General features: G+C 42.5%; 1 protein-coding gene across 7 annotated transcripts in view; it reads left to right on the top strand.

The window, feature by feature from the left end:
* Positions 1-781: 781 nt before the first annotated feature.
* LOC108919632 (inverted formin 2) overlaps positions 782-24,645 on the top strand; it is a 29,574-nt gene continuing 5,710 nt past the window's right edge. For 2 of the 7 annotated variants that reach the window (XM_018727780.2, XM_018727781.2), the window contains exons 1-13: positions 7,381-7,759; positions 15,914-16,322; positions 17,796-17,911; positions 19,405-19,564; positions 20,387-20,420; positions 21,194-21,335; positions 21,760-21,892; positions 22,090-22,848; positions 23,086-23,228; positions 23,355-23,416; positions 23,507-23,609; positions 23,718-23,803; positions 23,978-24,078. In XM_018727780.2, the coding sequence (XP_018583296.2) occupies positions 7,733-7,759; positions 15,914-16,322; positions 17,796-17,911; positions 19,405-19,564; positions 20,387-20,420; positions 21,194-21,335; positions 21,760-21,892; positions 22,090-22,848; positions 23,086-23,228; positions 23,355-23,416; positions 23,507-23,609; positions 23,718-23,803; positions 23,978-24,078 (2,275 nt within the window). In that variant the 5' untranslated portion in view covers positions 7,381-7,732. Of the gene's footprint in view, positions 870-1,047; positions 1,137-7,375; positions 7,760-7,931; positions 8,109-15,631; positions 15,639-15,913; positions 16,323-17,795; positions 17,912-19,404; positions 19,565-20,386; positions 20,425-21,193; positions 21,336-21,759; positions 21,893-22,089; positions 22,849-23,085; positions 23,229-23,354; positions 23,417-23,506; positions 23,610-23,717; positions 23,804-23,977; positions 24,079-24,645 lie in introns of those variants that run through there. The other 5 variants (XM_018727784.2, XM_018727782.2, XM_018727783.2 and 2 more) reach the window with 5 other exon arrangements.

The following is a 24,645-nucleotide window of genomic DNA, read 5'->3' on the forward strand; positions in this document are numbered from 1 at the left end:
GACCATGGTTTACCAAATGAGCCTTACATTTGGCATTAGTAGCCTTTTAAAAAGAAATCTCACTTCCAGCTGTAGTATCCTTGAGCAAGGCACTTACCCTAAATTGCTCTGGTAAAATCACACAGCTGTATAAATGGGTAAATAATGGTAAATAGCGTAACATTGTAAGTCACTTTGGAGAAAAGGATGTAAAAATGAAAAAGGATTTTCCAAGCATGGAAAATCATCAAAGATGGTGAAAAATCTGATTAGTAACATATTAAAGCCAGGATTTATGCAGTATTTATTTCAGCCATGGTGAGAAAAAGTTTTCCCAGTTGGCTGCACCTTGTATATGTCAGATGAGTTTTACTAGTGGGAATTTTTGCTGCATGACACTATTTGCTTGTAGGCTTTAACATTCCTAATTCTCAACAAACATTTTAAGAGTAAAATTTATTTAGACAGGTATTAGGCAACCCCAAACAAAGGCCGACAAATGAATAACACAAATGATGAACAGATCGTAGTCAGATGGTAGTAAGTTTTCTCTGTTACTTGTACTGGAGATACTTTTGGCATCAATGCTTTTTATTTATACATTTGTAAACAAAAAATGTACTTTCACTCAATCGTTACTTCTCATTACTTTTAAATTGTTGACACATTCATGCCAATATACTTCTACTACAAAATAAGAGCAACACCACTGTTAACCTGGCTTCTGTGCATTTCATTGGCTGTTGTCAGCTGTCAGTCACAGTTTCCCTTCAATCAATCAAGTCACTTTCAATGTGAACCATTAACAACAGTTTTGGCTGTCAGTCACTGTTTTCTCCTTGACCTGTCAAGTGCAGTCCCAGCTTTTACCGCTAGCGCTTCAGGAAAAGGTAATTTAAAAATTTCAATAATGGGCTGCAGAAAGTTATATCATTAATTAGTAATTGCACTGACCAAAGATGTGAATTTGCATAGGTTTCTAGGTAAATTTAAGGGGCTAACAATTATGGCTTTCAGCTTTGTTTACCATCTCCGATTTTGTTTTCATGGTAACAGGACTCCTTAGTGGCTCTGTTATAATCACCAACACTAACAAACATCAGACAACAGCTGTAAACACTTTGGTGAACCAGGTCCCACACTCCTATTCTGTCTGGGTGAGTTTACTGACATTTATACATGGAGTAGATAAAGACAGGTTGTGTTGCCTCCTATGTTCCTTTTTATAAAACAGGAACATGAAGATCAAGATGCAGTTATCGTTTGTACTTTCACAGGTGTATGACTTTACAGTTTGAGGAGCGAGGCTACCATGAAAGTTATTACTTTTGACACATTTTAGATTGCTTACAGCTGTTGCTGAAGAGTTGAGATGAAACAAATGTCTTACTGAGTTCTAGAAAGATGGCAAAAGCTTAATTTTTTTTTTAAACATCATTCATATCCTAATCACAGCTCTCTTTTACAAACTAGCGTAAAGGTTGGAGAGGGAATTATTCCCCAGCCTTTACCGTGAAAGGGTGTACCCAGGGTACGATCATGACAAATGTTCACAGAGTTGTGTGAGACAGTCGCAATGTGTCCCCACTACTGGTGACAACAGAGTTTACTGGAGGAGGACTTGGAGGACACCTCCGACTGGATGTAAACATATTTGCGATGGGCTCTCGCTGCCTTTCTCAATGTAAACGAGGATGGCTGCTCTCAGTGGGTCGGTCGAATCTGGAGTTTTAACAGGTTTTCATTTTTTTTTAAAAAAAAAGTATGTATTCACTTAACAAGTGCTGTGATGAAGCAGTGCTGTAAGGGGGTTGTACAAATAGAGGTATTACTATAGAAATTCATCATCATCCAGTGCTTTTTTTAAAAAAAAAAAAAAAAAAAAAACTACATTTTGCTAAAAAGATTACTCCTGATCAGTTGACCGTTTCATGTGACAAACCAATTATTTGAGTTTCCCCTACATACTTTAGAATTTAGTTTTGTGGGCTCATACTTTGTCATATTTTAAAAGGTAATATGAAGACAGTATTGAAATTTACTGTCACTCAAAGGTAAAAAATGTAACTGACCACATTTGATGCTCTTGTCCAAGGAAACTTAGTGTTAGGTTTCTAGGTTACTTACAATGGCTGACCAATCCGTTTTATATAGTTCAGTAAGTGAATAAAATTCCTACTCCTCCTGTAATAGCCCTGAATCAGGGGCTCACTTTGAACTGCTCCTGTCAGACTACTCTGGTATAAATAGGTAAATCAATGTAAAACATTGCTTATTTATAAGTGTAATTGTAAGTCCCTTTGTTCAAAGGCCTCCAATAAGTACAGGATTCCCTTATATAGCGAAGGATCCTTTTACAAGAATCTGTCCTTCTAAATTGACAGTACAAATGGGACTTGTTACGCTTTAATTTGTATAAGCTGTCAACTCACACTTATGGAATGCTCCTTATGACAATGCAATTTTCATCTCAGAATATGAGCCTTGATGATGTTGAGCACCACAAAACACACCCTGCTACACACACACAAGGCATGGCTTTTCTGTGCGCGTGTTGTCCCGTGGCTTGTGTGCCTGACTCCTGACATACATTAATGTAGGCAATAATGGGCCCTAAAACAGAAAAAAAAAGATTATTATTATTATTATTATTATTATTATTATTAAAATTATTTAATTTAAAAAAATTAATTTTTAACATGTGGGCCTTCAGCATGGATTTAAGTGTCCAGAGCATTTCTGATATTTGAATTTGAATTTTGAAATTTGAATTGAATTTTCTCCACGCTGAAAAAATGAGGCAGGAATTTTGCATGTTTGGTGGAAAAATGAGTAATCTTTCCATGGCTCAGGAACGTATTGTTCATTTTTACCGTACAGATTAATGATAATTAACAATTCCTTTTAGAAGAATTGCTTTACAGCAGATTTTTCAGGAAGAAATTCTGGTCCTTGTGTGATGGAAGCCTTTAAATAATCGAACTGCCAGCGACTTTGTATTGGAGTTCGACTCAAGTCAGTGTGGAGTTTGCTTGTTTTCCCTAGGTTTGCGTGGGCTTCTCTCACTGTCCACGTCTTTCGGGTAAATATGGGAATAAATTGTACTCTGTGGGTGGTTGGCTGACTACCTTGCAGTGGACTGGCATCCTGTCCGAGGTGTACATGTTACACAGTTGTATAAACAGGTGAATCACTAAGTAATTCCTACAAACCCTACACATTCTACATGGAAGAAGATCAGACAACGAATAGTAACAAAATTAAATGTTTTAACAGCAGGTGGCGACATATAACAAATTAAGATTTTGAAAAAATTTCCAGATTAAAACACTGTATAAAACTGTCAATACATATGATGATACAGTACAATGAAAAGAAGCCTAGGAATTGTATAACAAGAAGATTTAATGTATCACACTATTAGTGTAATGTTAATTTCACTTTTTATACCACATTTAATACAAAAAAAATCCCATTTTTATTCCTGAAGACTTCTTTACAGAATACAAATACATCAGGCTTAAACATTTTATTGTCATAAATATATAACACTAATAAACAACTTAAGAGTCACACATCTGCAGCTATGTCTCTTTCTCCTAAGATAATTCACAAACTATTTTCTACGAGATGTGCGTCGCTTTGGAGAAAAGCGTCCGCTAAATAAATAAATGTACATATAAACATTTTCTTTTCTTACTAGCGTCTTTAAATCTCTGAGTCACATTACAGTGTGTGGTCTTGAAATTTGGCCAAAACGACTCAACAGCCTTAACATGCATATGCGAAGAAGTCTTTAGGGATTAAAATTGAATCTTTGTATCAAAGGATACGAAAAATGAAATTGAGTTACAAGGAGTGTAATGGGTGAAAAATACCAAGACAAATATTCTTGTTAGGCACAAATGGACTGCATTATAATGCATGCTTTTAAATATTTGAATAGTCAGCTTCCAGCAGAACCAACACCCATCATGTACCAGAGACAAGGCTGGGTGTGGCTTCTTTACTTTTATTATCAGACAAGCAACTGAGAAATTGTTAAGTAATGAGATTGTCATGAAAGATTAATTCCCAAATGCCAACCTCTTTTTTTTTTTTTTTTTTCCTCCAGGTAATAATACACTGGAGCAGAGCGTGCCAGTTTATTTTTGAGTACATACTCTGGTTTCAGAGGCTGGTTCTTTGTCTTCAGAAGGTGAAAGTGTCATATTGATCTTCGCTCTGCCTGTGAGATCTTACAAATCACATCAAGTCTTTGGCCTCAACCCTGTTCACTAGTAGCTCATTAACTATCCACTACTAGTGAACTACTGTTGCCGGCAGACCTCTGGTGGAGCCCCACTCCCTCGTCGCCACTTGCTAGAACTTCTGCTTTTTCAAACGTAGATGTGCTGTGTCTTTGGAAACACTTTCAATATCTGTAGCATGCATAAGCCTTTTAAATTTCCCTTATTATGCTGAAATGTTATTTCAAGACCGGATTCTGAAAAGTTGTCAACGCAGGCATAACTTGCCCTGTTATTATACTTGCTGGTTTGTGTTGCTATAATAATTTGCCCAGGAATCTTGGACTGTCAGATACAAGTCTGGCAGGCTTTGGCAGAGCGGTGACTCAGCTCCTGTTTGATGACACACTATTGTTTCAGGCCTTCCTGAATGACAGGAAGGCGATAAAAGCCCATGTCCCTACTGTGGATAATTTCGTACCATTACGAACCCTACAGCAGAGCAATATTTCCTTCATCAGTTACAACTTGTTCATTTACTGTCTGAAAGAGTGAATTAAAAACATCTGCTTTGATGTGAACATAGAGTGAAAACCCTTTATAATCACACAAAAATATTTAGGCGGAGCGGGGGGCGGGTGCAGCGGGTTGGACCGGGTCCTGTTTTCCGATGGGTCTGGGGTTCAAGTCCCGCTCGGGGTGCCTTCTGACGAACTGGCGTCCCGTCCTGGGTGTGTCCCCTCCCCCTCCGCCCCCTTGCCCTGTGCTGCCTGGTTAGGCTCCGGCTCCCCACATATGGGACAAGCGGTTTCAGATGGTCTGTGTGTGTGTGTGTGTGTGTGTGTGTGTGTGTGTGTGTGTGTGTGTGTGTGTGTGTGTGTGTGTTTAGGCAGAAATCACTACAATACGTGCATGGGTACAACTTTTGAGACCTGTAAAATGTAACTGGCAAAGTGTCATACGAACTGGAATTGTTTCAAATATATGAAACATCTGACTTCTCCTCACTGGTAAGTTTCAGTGAAGCTAGATTTGAAGATCTTGCCATTTACACGTTATTTTCCAGCTCTCATTCTGCCTAAGCGACATCATCATCAGACCTCCGTCGCCAACGCACCACCCTTTCTTTATCCTCTGATGAAGCCAAGTCCTTCCGTTGCGGTTCGCTGCGGCTTCTTAATTTTTACTGTTATTTTCTGGTCTTCAGGGGGAATTACTAAGAATTGATTATTGCGGAATACAAAGAATATGGCTGTGTGTGTGTGTGTGTGTGTGTGTGTGTGTGTGTGTGTGTGTTTTCAGCTCATGTCTAATTTTTAATGTGAGATTGTTATAAAACCACGCACAAACAGTAATGCATGATCTTGCAAAGTGTGTGTTAATTCCTCTGCCCACACACGCTGACAAGCGGCTCTGCCCAATAACTGAATAACTCGGCTGTTCGCGACACCTTTCCGTACCGCTTTTGATACATTAGGCTGCTCTGTACTTTTGCTTATTTTACCAGCAGAAACATCCAAATAATACTGTGGCAGAAAACCCTCATGGGGTAAATTTAATATAGTTTAAGCTGCTACGAAACATAAAGTGTTATAAATGAAAAGGAAGGGAAATAACATGGTGAGAAAGAACAAGCCGTACTGGAAAGATTATACAGTGGATCCCTGCCTGACGTTGCTAGTATGGACTAGAAAAGCCCATCTTGGCAGGGATTTTTTTTTTTAACCAAAATAACTAATGGAAAATGTCTTTAATGAGGCTGGAATGTTGTACATTTACCCTGGTATGGCACTAAACATTGATATCACCTGGTTCCCATAAAGATTTAAAGCAAAATACCAACGCTATCTTCAAAAATTTCAGACTCCGAAAGGTACATTTGTTTGATTATAGTAATTTTATTTCTATTTAGTGTACGTGATAACTTCAATCCACCCCACCTATTTTCAGTTCTATTCTGATGAGCGTCTGAATGGAAACAAGCTGAGCAGGACAGGCCGCGCTGCTTTTTCCACAGCGACAATCTCTAATTATGCATGAGAGTTCCACCAAGAATTCCTGGGCTGGCCTGGAGATGGAATCTTTGGCCTGTTCTGGATCTAGACACACAAACCACCTTAACTGGCTCTTCTAGATCTGGTGGAGCGGTAACTCAGTTCGAAGGTCTCTCACTGCTAACCTCAATGTGTCGCACAGAGTTCGTTCCTCCAGCCCGTGAATGACCTTGTTTCCACCGCTTGTACTCATGATCTTGTTCTTTTGGTTGCTCCCCAAAGCCTGGAACCATCGATGAAGAGAGTAAACAGTAGACTGATCAGCAAACTGAAAACTTGGAGTAATCAGCTCCTGCTTCACCATCACAGATCAGAGTTCAAACTTTCAAGTAATGAACTTTTCTGCTGTCGCAAAATTTTTGGGAAGTCTTTAGCGTTTAATTTTTCATACCAATCATACGCCAATGCCCCACCTGATCTACTGATAGATAGGGCTCACAGATAAGTGCTGCTTTGCATTTTTAAAATACTGGAGAAGCAAAGAGGGTAGTGAACAAGCTGTAGATGTGCTGGCTTCTGCATGTAGCATTTCTGAGCTATTAGTGAAGCGCTGCCTCCATCATCCTCCGCCTCCATGTAGAACCTCCGGATCGAATGTGATTGTATACAACTGACATTTTTGAAAAATTACTTTTTTAAAATTATTTTTCTTGTATTGGGTATTAGTGGGGGGCGCGGTGGTGCAGCGGGCTTGGCCGGGTCCTCCTTTCCGGTGGGTCTGGGGTTCGAGTCCTGCTTGGGGTCCCTTGCGATGGACTGGCGTCCCATCCTGGGTGTGTCCGCTCCCTCTCCAGCCGTCGCGCCCCGTGTTGCTGGGTTAGGCTCCGGTTCGCTGCGATTCCGCTTGGGACAAGCGGTTTCAGTCGGTGTGTGTGTGTATGGGTATTAGTGAGTTTCGTGTGACGTGTAGGGCAAAAAAAAGTGATCCGAGAATTGCAGATGGGGGCAAACACCCTATCTAATTCTGGGCCACATTTCCTTCTTCTGTACCTCACTACTAGAACATGTCGTAAATACCACTGCCAAGAGACTCTAATGCCCAGGCATGTGCAAGAGCCAACCCAGCGCACCAGACGGCTACAAGAGAGTCTGCTGAAAAACCCAGCTGTTGTTCCTGCTGTCCGGGATACTGTCATTTATATTGGAATTCAGTGAGGAATTCAGTGCGAACGGGCAGCGGAGCCGCGAGGGCGCGCGAGAGCTTGAAAGAGGGAGGCGCGTGTCTAGATGCGCTGCCGTCATTTAGCTTTATTGCAACTTTTGATATCGTTTAATGCTTTCCTCTGAGGGAGTAGCGCCGTATCTGCAGGATTAGTGTGTTTTATAACGGACCGGATCAAGAAGGAGCGAAGTATCCGCGAAACTACGTCCGCCGGGGAGCGTGTGTGTGGCGGCCGAAGGGTTACGGTGGGACCGAGGCGTGTGCAGCCGTCATCCCACGCCGAAGTCTCTCTGGAAATAGATGGACACATGGCTGCAGGAGGGGAGAACAGTAAGGTGTGTGTGTGTGTGTGTGTGTGTGTGGAAGCGCAGGCGAAAGGCAACGCGCTCGTCGGTTCGCGTCGTCGTGCGTCTGGAATTCAGCGCGAACGGGCAGCGGAGCCGCGAGGGCGCGCGAGCGCCTCGAGGAGGGAGGCGCGTGTCCAGATGCGCTGCCGTCATACGGCTGTGTCAGCGGCCGGAGCGGAGCTCGCGAGTCAGTGAGTGTGACGGAGTCCGCGGCCGATACATCGATTTCCAACGAGACTCGAGCGCTTTCCTGAGGAGGAAGACGCTGTTCGGGGGTCTTCGAAGACAAAGTCTTCAGTTTCTTACTGCAACTGTTTGCGGCGTAACTAACGTTAAGGTTGGTAGGAGGAAAGAAGATGAGACTCAAAAAAGTTCAGTCGCTGTCGCATTACTAGCCCGTTGTACGTAATAATTTACATGATGAAGAACTTGTCGTGCAGACTTGGAAATTGTAACCGCTGTCGTGATTTGTGGAGATTTTGTTTTCAGCACTGCAGTAACTCAACTTGTCAGATATAGGTGGCGGCAGTATTAACAGTAGCAGTTGTACAGAAATATGGGTTACACGGTCAGGTTCGTAGTGGGGACCCGACCCGTCTCCGCCCTCCTTACTGCTGCGGTTTTTTCTCCTCACATGATTTTCTTGTCTGGACAAATTGTGTCAAATATAATACTGTCCTGTTTGTGCCCCTATTCCCGTTCGCTTAGAAACACGCCGCCTTTCGCAAATTCGGGGATGTTTAGTTGAGTTTATCTTCTGGAAGTTATGAGGTGTGTCCGCGGCCGGGGGAGGAGAAGTGGCGACGGCAGCAGCCGCACGAGCTCCTGGGAAACTCGTGAGTCACATAACGGACCGGGCGCCTCGCGCTCCCCTGTTCCGTCCGAACGCCAGCGCCTTCGCTCAGCGTGAAGCGTTTGCGGTGTGTTCGTCGCTCCAGAGCCTGACACGGACGGAGAGAGTAACCTCTGACTGAAGGAAGGAGTGTGGGGGCTCGTCCCACCAGTGTTTAATGAAACCTCTGTCTGTCTGTGTGCATAGCATATGCGTGTAAATGTGTGTAATGTGTGTATCTCCGCTCAGTCAGCGCTGCTGTGCTGGATTATTTACATGATGTGACTAGTTGCTATGCCACTGTCTGGTGTTATTAGGAGCCTAAACACGAGGTCACTGATTTCCAGCTCAAGCTAATAATAGCCTGAGTTGTTAGGATTCTTTAAAAATGTTTTTTCGATTTATTATTTTATTTTAAATAACCCCTCTTTCCATAACTTCCAAACCATATTTGCTGCATGTCCAAGTATGGAGAATTCTCCTTTTCTGTTTATATACAAACATGCATGCCTGTGGCATTGTGCTGTCACTCGATAGTTCCAGATCTGCTTTCATTCCTGTGGAATTTGTAGCTTCGCCCTGTATTTGCACCGGGTTCTTCTCAATTCCTGCTAGTTCTTGCCATGACCCGAAGACGCGGGCTTCTGGTGAATCGGTCCTTCCGTACGGAGTGGCTGTTTGTCTGACCGGTGTTACATCCTCACCAAGAAAGCTGGGAAGTATTTTATCCATCAAATTGATAGTCATATGAAATCTGGTTGTTTGAAAATATTGCATTTGCCTCGGTTTCGTTTTCTGAGCTAATGAACAGAGGCCTGTTACCTTACAAGTTATTGTTATGGTTTTAGCAGTTCATCATTGGGCATTATACTACAGATATGGAAAAACTGCCGTGATAATGAATTTTGTTCAGACCGTTTGCCTAGAGTAGATTAAAGCAAACTGAACGCCTTCCATAACACAATGCTTTCGTCATACTTAATTCAATCACATAGACATTAGATAGCAGTGATTTCATGCTGCTCCACCCACAATATTAATAAAATTCAGCCTAAAATGGAGCATTTGATAATCTGAATGCTACTGTGTTATTCTATTTTTGTTATTATTTTATTTATTATAAGAAGTGGGTAGCATGCATGCCTCACAATGCCTGGCTTGTGCAATCAGATGTAGGTTCGATGTCCGTTCTGTCCGTCCGGTGTGCATGTTGCCACTGGTTGCCCCTTGCATTCCAAAGACATCTTTCAGGTGGACTGGTACTTCTAAACTGCTTGCAATGCGCATGTGTGAGTAAATCTTGTGTTACCAAGCTGCAGTGGACTGGTGTCCTATCCAGGAAGTACACTGTCTTGTTCCCTGTGCCTCCAGGATAGGCTCTGGACCACGCTGACCCTGGTGTTGGATGAGAGAATGTTTTCTGTGTGCGTCTTTTCTTTCCCGCTTCTTCCATATCTACAACTTCCAGCTGTTTCTGGTGTGAGCCACTCTGCAGTACTGGCTGACAAAACGGGGCATAGTTTCAAAAAAAGGAATAAATATTTGATTATTTGTCCCCCTCTTTTTCAAAAGTCTAGTGATTGCTTACTTTGTGATTAAGCAATTATTTGACTCGACAAAGAATACCCTTATTGATCATGCATATCAGCAAAGTGTGTTTGCCAACAATTGATCAGTTTCTCTGGATGTGTGAGTGGCACTCCGATGTAATTCTGTTAGGGCAGAAACATACTCTTTGGGCCTAGTTTTGATATACAGTCGCATAACCATAAACTATGTTTGATACCAACATTTGACAGCATATTGGCTTAAATGAATTTGGTGAATTTCATTTACCTAGGCATGTTTTGGAACAATAAGGACTACATGTTAGGACTAGCATTTTTTGAAGTTTTATGCCTTCCTAGCTCCAGTTTTGTCATGTTTTTTTTTTTTTTAATTCCGTTATGTTTCTCCCTTAAAGCATGATACCCAGCATAGAACTGAACGCACACTCACACCCCTCTGTTTTGCAGTCTGTGACACACCATCTGTACATTCTGCTGCCTGGAGGACTCAGTGTGAAAGATAACATGGTTGGAGGGGAGTGGTATTTTCCAGATTCTATTCCATTTGAGTTTTGGGGTAAGAACCCCAGCTTTTTCACTCTTCCTGGGTCACAAGCGGCCAGTGTGGCACTGCAGACATTTTAGACCTAGATCCGTATTGTAAGGTGCGCACAGCATTTCACAGCTCCTCTGACTATAAATAGTTGACACTTTTTGGTTTTCTTTCTCCAACTTCTCAACTGAGGCAAGATGGAGTACACATCAGGTACTGTTAGCTGCATATGCCTTTTTGTCAGTAATCCTCCTGGGCAAAAGTTAGTGTGGCTTAGTGTAGAAAAGGGAAAAATTAGTTTATAGTCCTGAAAGAGTCTGCTGTTATACTTAAGTCTTTTGTTGTAAATCTTAATATTGATAGTAATAACTATAGGAAATTCACCGCTGAAGTTGGTGGTTTCAAAACAGACTGCTTTCCTTTCAGGAAGTGCAAGGACTCAAGTGGAAATATTTGTGTTATAAGAATTCTTGTATTAGCCAGGATTCCACACTGGAATGTGCAGAGACAATGAGACCAACTTTGAGTGAGACCCCGGCTGAGACGTCCATTGTTTGTAACGACGACACAACAGTGGGTGAATTCTACACTGGTTCTACAAACCAGCCTCGTCCGAAAACTGCACCCAGCCAGTCGAAAACACCGAAGGGAACCAAGCAATGGAACAAGATGATAAAATTGGCACTTGTGCGACTTGACAGGATGTATAGCTTTCCTGTTATGTTTGCATCTTTCTCCAGCAGCTGTAGGATATTCCTGAAGCTGACCAGTCGAGAATGTAGACACGACTTCCCTGACCAAAAGTTGGGACCTCTCATGCTGTTTACTCATCACTGCATTTTGAAGATATGCAGCACTGGCCAGTAACTAGGTCTCATGAAATCTTGGTCATTTATCATAAGTTAATACTGTCTAAATAACTGAAGAAAGTTTTTAAAGTATGGCGCCTGGGCTATTCTGACACGGGTTCCATGCCAGCTCAGTCTGCGTGCAGTTTGCATGTTCTCCCCGGGTCTGCATGGATTCCAACGTACAGTCCGAAGACATGCATTTAAAGTTAATTGATGACTCAAGATTATCTCTAGTTTTTGAAGTGTGCTTGTGTGGTTATCCTGCAATCTGTTGGCTTCCCGGTCACTGTGTGCTCCTCCTAGCTTAGCACCCAATAATTCTGGGGTAGGGTTAGGACTGCTGGGACCCTAACGAGGATAAGCAGTTAACGAAAGTGAGTGACATCTGATTTTATTGTGAGTACAAATTTGCTTTGCTGTGTTTATGGCAATTAATTGTTTCAGCTTTACAGTGATTCCCTGAAAGAGGATGATTTTTAGGAATCCCAAGGGGTCTTATATGTTGCTCATTCCGGTTGTCAGAGGCAGTGTAGCTATTTGATCAGGACAGAGAGAGAGAGACAGAAAGATCCCTCCCATTCTGTGGCTACTGAGCAACTCAGCAAAATGTACTACAGGAGAATTACCTTGTCTATTCTTAAGGATCCAGGGTGTATCTCATGCTTATTAAAAATTGTACAGGTGTTTAGGCTTGTTATGTACAAAAAATGTCAGGTTTTACATGTTTCATTCTTAAATATATAAATCTGATATGCATCAGAAGTCTGTTATGCTTCTGATGGCCTCAGCCTTGCCGGTATCATAGACTGGTAACTGCTGAGATAAGGCGGCAAATGTTTTATTTCTGACTGAAAGGATCCCTCTAGGCTATGGAGCTGAGCTGCTGTGTGGGTGGGGGACCTTGTGACACAATGTTCCAGCAGTAATGTTCTACCATGCCTACCCAGCGCAAGTGACTGAGGAGACGTGCTTGCGGAGTGTGACAGTGTCCTTCCCACCTACCTCAGTACACACGCTGCCAGTCTTTATTTTTCTAATATATTCAGTCACAGACCTTCAGAGCGCTACTCTTTTCCTGTACAGGAGAATCCTTCAGCCTTGTTTGTGAAACAGTAAGCTCATTGACAGTGCCGTGTTGCCATAGTTATGCCATATTTTGTATGTCTGTAAAAAGCAGGAGTGATGTTTGTTTTTGCAGAATTACGATGAATATCCTTTCTTTCTCTGACAATACTTTTCCTACCCCTCTAATTGTCACGTCCACGCCCACAACTCAGCTGACAGCACCTGACTCTGGTCCGGCACGACAACTGCTCACCCTTTAAAAGACCCTCCTCAGCTCCCATACGTTCGCGGAATCTCGTCAGAGACAACCGTCCTCTTTCGTGATGTCCAGTGCACACTCAACACTTGTTCCCCGTTCTCGTCTTCCGGTTTTCGTCCCTTCACTTTGTTTCCCGACCACGTCCACGGATTTTCGTTCCAACGCCGACCGCAGACCGACCGACGTTTCGCTTCGTCCCCTGACCTCGTCCATGGATCCTCGCTCTGACTCCGACCGCCGATCGACCGACCATTCGCCTGTCCCCGACTCCGAGAACTTGCCTTATCCGCTGAATCCAGACGAACTACTCTGCACTTGGGTCCTGCCGTCCCGGTTCTCTCTGCCCCATATGACACTAATGAATACACAAAATCCAAATTATTTTAAATTATAAATTATATTACAAATAACTTTTACATTATTCCCATTTCCTTTGTTATTAAATTCCAGTGTTAATTCTAAATGAGCAATGAAAGACTCTTAATATTGCAGTAAGTCAACTTTCAAACAATTATTGGGGGTTCGGGATCTGTTTGTGATCTGTGCAACATTTTGCACCGTATTTGTTAAACATGATTTAAATTCTACTTGTTTTCTGCAGCAATTCTTTGCCTGTTACTAATAGCACCTTTTAGACAAACTGCATTGATTTAGTAAACAACAACTGCAGGCAAGATACCACACTTTAGTGATATGAAAGCCAAATTATAACAATAACAGCAGCAGCTGGGCTGGAGCTGCTGGAAAAACAGAATGTTGGGAGTTCTTGTAATGCCATCAGTAGCAACATGGTTACTTGCAGATCGGTTTCTATCTTTGAAAGTTTGTAAAGTTTTGTGATTTTACTGTTTTTTTTGTTATTTTTATTATTAGTAGTAGTAGTAATAATAGTAAAAGTTGTGCAGTTAAATGTTTTTGGAAGTTTCAAATTACCACTTAATTAAAGAAATTTATTCTAGCACTATTTAGTAATACTTGAGCGTCTCGTTCTACACGTTGTCATTAGAATTCAGTGTTGTGTTGCGTTACTTGTTGGAAACCGTATTGCTCCTTGTTTTCTTTTTTTCTTAAATTCCAAGATTTGTGAGATTATTTTCAACTAGTAGAGATTTGTGTACCGGTCTTGTTTTGGCAATGGATGTGTCAGGGCACTGTAATGGATTTTTATGTGACACACCTTAACTAAACATTGGCAAAACAGATGGCCCAGCCACTTATGGGATATTTTTGTAAAAAGCTGAAAGAACTTTGAGAGCAGACAACATGTCAGTCTTGATGGGTCAATTTTCCTTTATCTCACCGTGAAACAACCCATGCATCATAGTTATGACTATTTAAATAGCTCAGATTCCAGAATCAGGGTGGGTCCTCCTCTTACAAATGTGAGTAAGGCTGCTTCGGTATGTTGCATGTTGCTGCAGTTAGAGTTTTTTGGTGAATCTTGTATTTATTTGGTAAGACCTCTTTGCCAAGGGGCTTTTTGGAGGGATCTTTTAATTGCGTTGACCACGCAGATGATTGTGTATGTGTGAGAGAGACAGATTCCTGGTCACTTATTTCCCAGAAGTAGAACTTCTGGCATACCTTGTGCTAAAAGTGCGTATAACTATTCAAGCCATTACAAACTCAGCTTTATCATTCTGAATGTGAGATGCAGGTATGTGGCTAAACACTGTTCCGTGGCAACTTGTAATGGCACTGATGAAAGGTGTGCATCAGCATGCTGCTTATATTAAGCAACTTCATGGATCACATCCATTAAACACAAGCTTTCAGATGAGGCACGCAAGGTGGCACATAGTTCTTCACACTTATCTTCATACCGTGGTTCTTATGAACATGGGGCTTCGTGTCTGCATTTACAGAGTTTTCAGATGTCTGTTTATGAAAGCTTGAGTAATATTCTGAAAGTCCATCTGAAAACCTGTCCCAGCCATCAGGGTTCTTATCTCTCCCATGCCTGACAAAAAAAAAATCATTTGTGTATTCTTAACATAACGCCCTGTTTTTTTTCCTGGCATCTGCACCTGGACGGGATTCAGTGAACAGATTCGGAACTTTTTTTCTGTTTTTTAAAATTCTCCTGTCATCCTTATTTAGTAAAACGTGTACGTTCTCATTTTTTCTGAGCAACAAAAAGTACCCAGTCTCATTTACTGTGAAAGCTCTCACTGACCACCACTGTATGGAACTCTGCATTGTTTACATCCATCCCTGAATAGCTGACTGTGTCCCCCCCCCCCCAAACCGGTTTCCCACACCGGATCTGAGCAGGACGCTTGGCACGGCCTGCGCTGAGTGGCTGCTATACCACATCCAAAAATGCAGATCTGTCACTTTCCCTAAATGTGCTCTGCTGGGTCAGTGGTCTTCCACTGGTGTCTTGTTGTGCTGGTGGAGACTGCAGCGGACAGATAACCGCTCAGCAAAAGCTGGTATGCAGCAGCTCTTGGTGGCCCCTTTGAATTGGTGGAATTACCACTGTCATTATGTCACATTACATGCCATTAAATTCTCTACTTTTGGTTTTTAAATGTCTTAGCGTAAGGTAACTTGTCCTTGTTTGATGATTGTGATTTCAGAGTTATGTGAAGTTTTATTTGTGTACCACAATCCCTTTTCTGTTTTACTGTTGCTCTGTCTGATTCATGGTAGAACTTTGAGGTGCATGGTCTTTCTTGCTCAGTTTACCCCTACCTCATGTATCAACATGCCTGTCGCTGAAGCCACCTTTTAACAACATCCTACTCATTTTTGCTGGTAATGTGAAACCTGTTTTCACTGAACCTACTGACCTTATCAGATTTTAATGTTGCTCAGGATCTAAAAAAAATAACTTTTCAGCTCGCTCTTCAGCTTTTCGAAATTGCCCTGAGTGCGCTCTGAAATGTTACTTTCACAGGATCCTTTTGAATGTTATTTATCTTTGTGTCTAGATGGAAACAAAATGTAATGGAAAACGTACATTGATGTATATGTAACAAATGGAACTCTAGTAGTTCATACAACCCATTCTTTTCCTCACCGTGTGTAAGGTCTCTGCAGGGATGCTGGGACAATCAGCCAAGGCTCAGCTGAAATGGGCGGCTGTGCGGGGTCGCCTCAGCAGCTCCCAGGAGGCAGAGCCAGCGGAAGCAAACCTGGAGAATGCCGACCCGGAGCTGTGCATCCGGCTGCTGCAGGTGCCCACCGTGGTCAATTACTCGGGTCTGAAGCGTCGCTTGGAAGGCAGTGACCAAGCCTGGATGACGCAGTTCCTGGAACTCAGCGGACTGGACCTGCTGCTGGAGGCTTTGGACCGGTTGTCAGGCCGCGGTTGCTCTCGCATTGCTGATGCACTTTTGCAGCTCACCTGTGTCAACTGTGTGCGTGCTGTCATGAACTCCTCAGCTGGCATCCACTTCATCGTGGACAACGAGGGCTATGTGCGCAAGCTGTCGCAAGGTGGGTGGCAACACTGGCGCAGCACAGAGAGCTGCGTTGGAAAACTTTGTCTTATACATGGAGAGACCTCATGTCTCAAAATAGTTTACTACTAGGAGTGATTCCAAATCATGAGGCTTCTTCAACACTTGCATTTAATACAGACAAATGCGCCCCGTCTGTGAAACAGATTGCATTTGCCTTTGAAGTGGCTTTCTACAGTAGTCTCCATGCTAAATTCACAGATCTGCCCCTTGCGGCCTGTCGATTTAGTAGACGGGGTTCCAGGGCATGCAGCAAACCCATTCAAATGATCAGATCTGAGGAAGGCATTGTGGCTTCTGCAGTCATGAATTAAGCCCTTTGTTTGTGTCCACCATTATCCTTCTCCTCTAACAAGGATTGAAAAAGGAGTGTAGAGCCATAGTCATGTAGTAATCCTTTATCAAAGTCAACTTTATTGTCATTCCTACAATATATTTAGAACATACACAGGAGTAAAATAACATTTCTCCTGGACCACGGTGTGACAGAGGACAACATACTATAATTACTACAGAATATATGGTTACTACTACAACAATTTACAATAACAATACAACTACCATATAATAACAGCAACCAAAGTAAGAACACTATGGGTAAAGTGCAGTGGTGTGGTCAGTTCCATAAATAGAAATGTAAATTTGGGATGAACACCAGTTTAAGTGAGGTTTCAGCAGAAACTGTCAGTGATACGAGAGCATAATCTCTGCAGACTGTATTAAAGTGTCTGGTGTCATTCTGGATGGGGTTGGGGGTCAGGGTGTGGCTGCAGAGGTCACTTCAAGATTCAGGTATGTTAAAGGTGGTTAAGGGTGGTACAGAGAGTTCAGGATCCTGACAGCTTGAGGGAAAAATCTGTTGCACAGACCGGTGGAGCCGGCTCATATGCTCCCTTACCTCTTATGGGATTTGTTTAGAAAAAAACGGTTTTGTTAACCCAGATAAAGACTTTTCCTTTAGGCATCTTTGGTTAATGGGAATTTGTTGAAAGGGGTCATCAAACCCCAGAGAGACAAACCCATCTTTGTGAGGTGGTGCAGTGCACAATGTGAGGCAGAGGACAGAACAAGGCTGTTTTACAGTGCTGTCTACCAAGTTTACCCAAGAGATGGGCAGTTTAACACTTTTTAAAAATAGTTGTAACACTTTAATACTTTTAAAATAGTTGTACAATGCAGTCTGCAGTGGAAAGCCAAGAGGACAGAGAAAGGCTGTTTTAAAGTATAGTCTGGGGGGCAGGGGGGAGTTGTGGCTGAGGAGTTAAGGTCAAAGGTGTCCTTCACAGAAGAGCAACATTCAGGCTATGTTACTGAATCCATGTGGGTGTCTGTTGAAAGAAAGGAATGGGAAAGATAATATATACTGGGGTCTTGTAGAAAAAATGTAGGGAGAAGATCAATGCAGTTGTCACTTTTTGCTTGGATAAATGTGACCAGTCTTATTTCACAGCCCTGGACACCTCCAACATCATGGTAAAGAAGCAGGTGTTTGAGTTGCTGGCTGCCCTCAGCATATTTTCAGCAGATGGCTACAACCTGGCCCTGGATGCCCTGGACCATTACAAGGTACAGTATCACAATCGGTGTCAGATTACTATGGTGTTCAGCGGAATAACTGGCGGCTAATGGGTTCTTAAAATTATGCATTTATTTGAGGCATTTCTCCAGCATGATTTATTTACACTGTGAAGTGGGGCTGCTGGTAGCATAGTGGTTAAGATCTACTGCCTTTGGCTCTAAAGGTCACAGGTTTGATCCCCACCTCTGGTTGTAGTACCCTTGAGCAAGGTACTTGTTCAGAATTGCTCTAGTAGAATTACATAGCTGTATGAGTAAATAATTGTAATCTTGACATAAGTGTGACCTTAAGATTACATAACCTTTTAAGTTGCTTTGGAGAAAAGCATCAGCTAAAATAAATAAATGCAGATATAGTTAAACATTTTGCTGATCAGAAAGGAAATTGCTCAAGAGTGCCGCAACACACATATAACAAAGTGGTCACAGAAGACGGTGGAACAACACTGGAATATTCAAGAGTTTGTAATATATACAGTAAACAGTTTGTTACACTGTACAATGAAAGTTTTACTCTGTGAATCCTCTCAGCAGCCTATGACATAAATTATGAGAACATAAGGATAGAAAACACAAAGCGTAAATCACAAATTTACAAAATTACTATTAGTGCAAAAATCCAAGAAACAAAGTTATATGCATATATAAAGCGTGCAGTGCAGTGCAATGTAAACACAGAAGACGTACATATGCAAAGTCCTGCAGAGGTAGACTGGGTCTATTCGCAGTTGAAAGGGGGTGTATATTTGTGTGCGCAAGGTATGCGGCGTAGTCTGTGGTCTCTGATGTTATTGGCGTTGTGGATGTGTATGCGTGTGTAGGAAGGATGGGGTAGTTCACACCTCTCAGGCTCAGAGGGTAATCTGGGTCTGGCGTGATGGGTGGAGAGGCAGTGGATGGGTGTCGTTCACAAGCCTGATGGCCTGTGGGTAAAAATTGTTTTTTAGCCTTGAAGTTCTGGCTTTAACACTCCTGTAGCGTCTGCCTGATGGTAAGGGTGTGAAAATTGGCTGTGCTGGGGATGGCTATTGTCCTTGATGATGTTAGTGGCTCTTCTAATGGTTCTGGCCTGGTGGAGGCTCTCTAGTAATGACGTTCTAGGGCGTTCCAGAGATATGTGGATACGACATTCCGATAAGCAAAAGAGCATACAAATGGACAATGAATTGGAGATAAATAAAAAAGAAGCACTGACAACTCAACTGAACCAATCCATAGTACACAATGATTTACACAGCAGGGTATTTTTAGGGTATTAATTCAGGGTAAGTACCTGGATGACATACTGCAGCAGGAGTGGGGTTCAAGCCCAGGTCTTTTCAAGTGCTCTAACCACTGTGCTAGGTTCTGCCTCAAAAAACATTTGCTTACCTGTGGAGTAAATCTGGAAGTAAAGTACACTTTAATATGCTGTGGTTGCTCTGTAATGTTGGTCTTCAGCCAGTGTACCTTGTGTGAGAATGTACCTTTATTTCCAACAGAGTGTGAAGATGCAGCAGTACCGCTTTAGTGTGATCATGAATGAGCTGCAAGCAACAGACAATGTTCCTTACATGGTCACCCTGCTCAGCGTCATCAATGCCTTCATTCTGGGGACTGAGGACCTGCGGCGGAGGGACAGAGTGCGCAAGGAGTTTGTTGGTATGTCCAGCCAAACAACCATCTGTGTGAACACTGCTGTACTGCCCAGATATGTTATCCTTTCAATCTGTGAAAGAGCAAGTACTCAATCTGCATGGTTCAGAAGTACAAAAAAAGTATCCCTGTGTACCACGGGACATAACTACCCTACCACACATACAAGTCACCAGGTTCTTTTAAAGTTAGTGTGGCTCCAATAAAGCAAGAGCACTGCAGTCACTATGTTATAGGGATAGTTATTACATAATTAACCCCAGATTTGACTTAATGAATGTGGACTATTTTCTGTAGAATTTCTGTTCAATTATTCATATTTACAGCTACAAATCACTGGGTTTATTATTCAAAGGAAAGGTGAAATTAAATTCTCATTTCTTGGCAATATGGTTTACAGTGAACATCCATATTGGTATTAAAATGAAAAAGTAGTAGAATGGTTGGGCATTTTTCTCAATGTCATCACAAATGCAATGGTACCAATGACAGGTATGTTTTGTTGATGTCAAAGCTATTAACCTTTTTTTTTAATGTGATCACAAGGACCATTTATATAAGCAATAGTGAGTTTTTTCTGAAAAAAAATTCCATTTAGAACTGAGCTAGAAAGAAACTTCTTGTACCAACCTACATGCCTCTGGTTAAGATGTACACTTTAAGGGCACACCTGAAAATTATTTTGCTTTACTCACTTGGAAGAAATTAAGTGGTTATTGTTCTGTTAATAAAAAGCACAAAGCACACATTTTCACATTAATTCCTGCCAAAAATTAAAGTACCACAGTGTCTTTAAAATGTCTGTAATGTATCCAATTTCTCTCCTAGGGCTACAACTACTGGATATATTGCCAAAATTAAAGTAAGATTTTTTTCTTTCCTACATACTATTGTTAATTCTTAATGAGAGGAAAGCTATGGTGCTAATGTGAAGCATTTTTGAATTCTGAAAGCTAAAATTCCTGCAATAAAGCTATGTTAGATTTTTATGTTAATAGTATGCAGCTGTGTCATTGACATCCCAGGGTGTGTCGGTTCCAGCAAGACGCCAGGTGTGGGGCGGCAACAAGTGGACTTACAACCTTTATTCTTACATTTACAGCCCATGATGGGGGAAAAAAAAAAAGCAAACATTAACAAAAGGCTGCCCAGTTGAAGAAAAAATGAATATTTAAAACTTAAAGTTGCCCTTCATCTCTGAAACAAAACCATAGGAACAAGAAGAAGCAGGAAATTAAAGCATTTGATGTAAAATTGAATTTCAGTCAACTAAAATCATTTACAAAGTCAACCACTCCAAATATCTTCTAACTTTCATAACCATACTGAACACACCAAAGCCACAACTTAACATTTTTTGTCTCTCTCTTTAATAGTATTTAAGTGGGCTTAATTGGTCTGCACCTGGTTCTCATTTTCACAAAACACTGTCTGATCATCAGGTGCTTTGTGTGAATCTTCACTTGGTTTTGGTTTGTTTTAGTGCTTCACAAGTTTGTCTGAAGGTTGGCCATATGTAATACAGTTAAGGAGAAGAGCATGTACACTGCACACATCTTTGGCGGTAAACAACCTCAATGTGGGAAGTTTTAGTTGTTTGTCATGACCCCTAAGTTGTGGGTGTGTTAATGACAGAGAACAGGAAGATGAAGACCTAATGATCCAGTGTGAGGCATTCGAGGAGACCATGGCTGAGGATGAAGAGGAACTGATGAGGCTCTATGGGGGTATTGATATGGGAAACCACCAAGAGGTGTTCAGTACACTTTTCAACAAGGTGAGAGACACTTCATGCAGTTCTGTGATTGTTTGTTTGTATTTGGCATGCAAAGTGATGGGTACCTTTTCATGAAGTTTTGAGCAAAAATTGCTTGCTTATGGCTAAATATGAATCTTATCTTTCTTCCTTCAAGTCCTCTGTGTGCCTTGGAACTTGTCAGCCCTCACTATTTGTACTCCTTTATGATGACCACACTGGTTGTCTAGATGAACACCTGATCACTGGAAATTTGGCTGACTGAACGTTAACATTCATCCTAATTGTGTAGTTACTAGAGGTCCCCTTTTCCATTATGCCTTGAGAGTTGAGCTTTGCAATGATAGATTTGTTACCCCAGAGAATCATAACAAGGGGTTCTATGTCTGTGGTCTTTTTTTGTGGGTTTTAACAGTTCTTCCTGCCACGGGGTTGTTCCCTACAGGTTAGCAGCTCCCCAGCCTCCTTGCAGTTGCTCTCTATCCTGCAGGCTCTGCTGCAGCTAGGGCCAGAACGGACAGATGTGTGGCAGGTGCTGGAGGCCCTTAGCAACAGGGCTCTGCTGCTGGCTCAGAACTGTGAGTCCCTCCCAGATATTGATTCTTGCTTTAGTGAAACTGATCTGTTGACTAATGTTAAAATTTCGGCAAGACCATTCATTGCATTCCTCTCCATATAAATGTGTTCTAGTTTTTATAGTGTTTTCTTTGGTCTCTTCCCCTATATGGTATCTAGGGCTCTTTGTAGTCTTCATGAGTGTGTGTTTGATCTGCAGCTGAACTGGACTCAACTGAAAAGATAATGGACCGTCTGATAATCTCCAAAGGAAGACCCAGCAGTGAGCACACTGCAGTGCTTCAGCCTTCCAGGGGTACTGATAGGGCTGTCCAGACAGAGAAGATGGATGGTAGCCTGGGTGAAGTGACCAAGTCCAGTGCAACAGCAGCAGTACCCCCGCCTCCGCCTCCACTCCCACCCCTGCCTGGGTTTGAAGTTGGAGTGCTTCCTCAGCCCCATATGGGTCTGGCTCATCCTGCTGCTGTTCCTGCTGTTCCTCCTCCACCTCCTCCACCACCACCCCCTCTGCCTGGTGCTGTACGTATCCCCCTGCCACCGTCTACCTTGCCAGGTGTGACACAAGGAGGTCCACCACTCCCACCTCCCCCGCCACCTCTGCCCGGTGCTTTAGGTATTCCTCCCCCACCACCTCCCTTGCCAGGTGTGGCACAAAGAGGTCCCCCACCTCCACCTGGTTTGGGAGGTATGATGCCTCCACCACCACCACCCTTACCATTTGTAGGTGTGCCCCCTCCACCCCCTGGAGCTCTAGGGGTTCCTCCTCCCCCACCTTTCTTGCCAGGTGGGGGTCCACCACTGCCTCCCCCTCCCCCATCAAGTGGAAGTGAAGTAGTGGTGGCCCACACCTTCTATTCTGTGGGCTGTGCGCCCGTTTCCTCCTGCAAAGCTGGCCGCTACCCCACACAACGCATGAAGAAGCTCAACTGGCAGAAACTGCCCTCCAGAGTTGTCACAGGTGAGAACTTGACCAGAGCTACTGAATATGCTTTTCAATATTATTTTTTTTTTGGAGTGGTGCACATAGTTACATATTCAAGGTCCAGGAAGCACTATGTAAACTGCCTGGTATATGAAAGGTACTTAGTTCTAAACTGTAAGTGTGTTTTAAAGTGCAATAAGAATAATAAATGGGGAGTGAATGATTCCCCCCCTTGGTTGACATGTTTGAGTCCATTGATCTCTCCTGAAACAGAAAGCCAGTCAATGTGGACCACAATGCAGGGGGAAAGCCCTGTGGAACCTGACTATTCCAGCATTGAGGAATTATTTAGCCTGCCACTGGCTGAGTCCAAAGACAAGGGGCCAGTCACAGTGGTAAAGAAGGAGCCTAAAGAGGTGAGGGGTTTACCCCCAAAAGACTTCAGAATAATGGGCAGGCATTTGTTCTTATGCTTTCCATATGAGAAAATACACCTTAGGTCTGGTGAGGGATAATTGATTTGCTTTTTTTTTTTTTTGTAGGTTTCTTTCATTGATGCCAAGAAAAGCCTAAATTTGAATATTTTTCTGAAGCAGTTTAAATGGTAAGTCATTTTTCATCACTACATTGTGAACAAACTCATTTGCTCTTAAACTGTAAGCTGGAAAATTCTGCTCATCTTTCTTCCTCTTAGTTCTAATGAAGACATTGTGGCCATGGTGCAAAATGGAGATAGGTCCAAGTTTGATGTGGAGGTGCTGAAACAGTTTCAGAAGCTGTTTCCAGAAAAGCACGAGGTATGTTGTTACTGTGAACCATTGAATCTGGGAGCCCTCTGGTGGATTTACATGGAATGGCTAAGATGAGCAGGGTGTGTTTACAGTGACTAACCTCTCGTTTCATAGATCGAAAACTTGAAGTCCTTTCAAGGCGAGAGAGAGAAGCTGGCGAATGCTGACCAGTTTTACCTTTTGCTCCTAAAAGTTTCCTGGTAATTTGAGCTGCAGAGATCTCTTTTGGTGTTCATTTGGGGGGCGGATGTATTTAAAATTTGTCCTGAAAATGCAGGAATACTTTGATAATCAAGGTTTTGGTTCTTGATGCATTTATCCTCCTTTATTTTCATTCCTGCTTTCGGTCCTTTGATCTGTTTTTCTTTCTCCAGCTACCCACTGAGAATAGAATGCATGCTGCTCTGTGAGGAAGCAGTGTCTCTGCTGGAGACGCTGAGGCCCAAAGCAGAGTTGGTGGAAGAAGCATGTCAAAGTAAGTCTCCCCTCACCACCTCATTTCCTGTCCACTTGGATGTGGTGAAATAGCCCTGCTGTCTCTCAGCACCTGGGTGGTGCGAGAGGACATGAGTTTTATCCCCTCTGTCTGTGTGGAGTTGGCATGTTCTCTCTGTGTCTGTGTGGGTTTCCTTCCTGTGCTCTGGTTTCCTCCTACAGTCCAAAGCCATGCTGTTCAGGTTCACCCATAGTGTGTGAGTGATAGTTGTTCCGCTGATGCATTGATTTGACCCATTGTAAGAAGTATCTAGCAGTGTAAGAAAGGCGCTGCTTGCGGAATGAGCTTTTTACTTTTTCTCTTTCCCGTTCATTATTCATGTACGTGCAAGTATTAATTTCAGGATGATGTTACTGTGCTAGTTTACTTAAGATGTAATGTACACCTTCCCCACTTCATATAGATGCTTGTTCTGTGGATATTCATCTGTTCAGACTATCACTGTGCACTCCTCATCCTGCAATAATTAGTCCACCCCATAGTTATCCAGATGTGTGAAACATGTGATGCGGAGCCAGAAGTTGAGCTGTCTCACAATACCTGGGT

This window comes from Scleropages formosus, chromosome 15 (genome assembly GCF_900964775.1).
Source record: "Scleropages formosus chromosome 15, fSclFor1.1, whole genome shotgun sequence".
NCBI lineage: Eukaryota > Metazoa > Chordata > Actinopteri > Osteoglossiformes > Osteoglossidae > Scleropages > Scleropages formosus.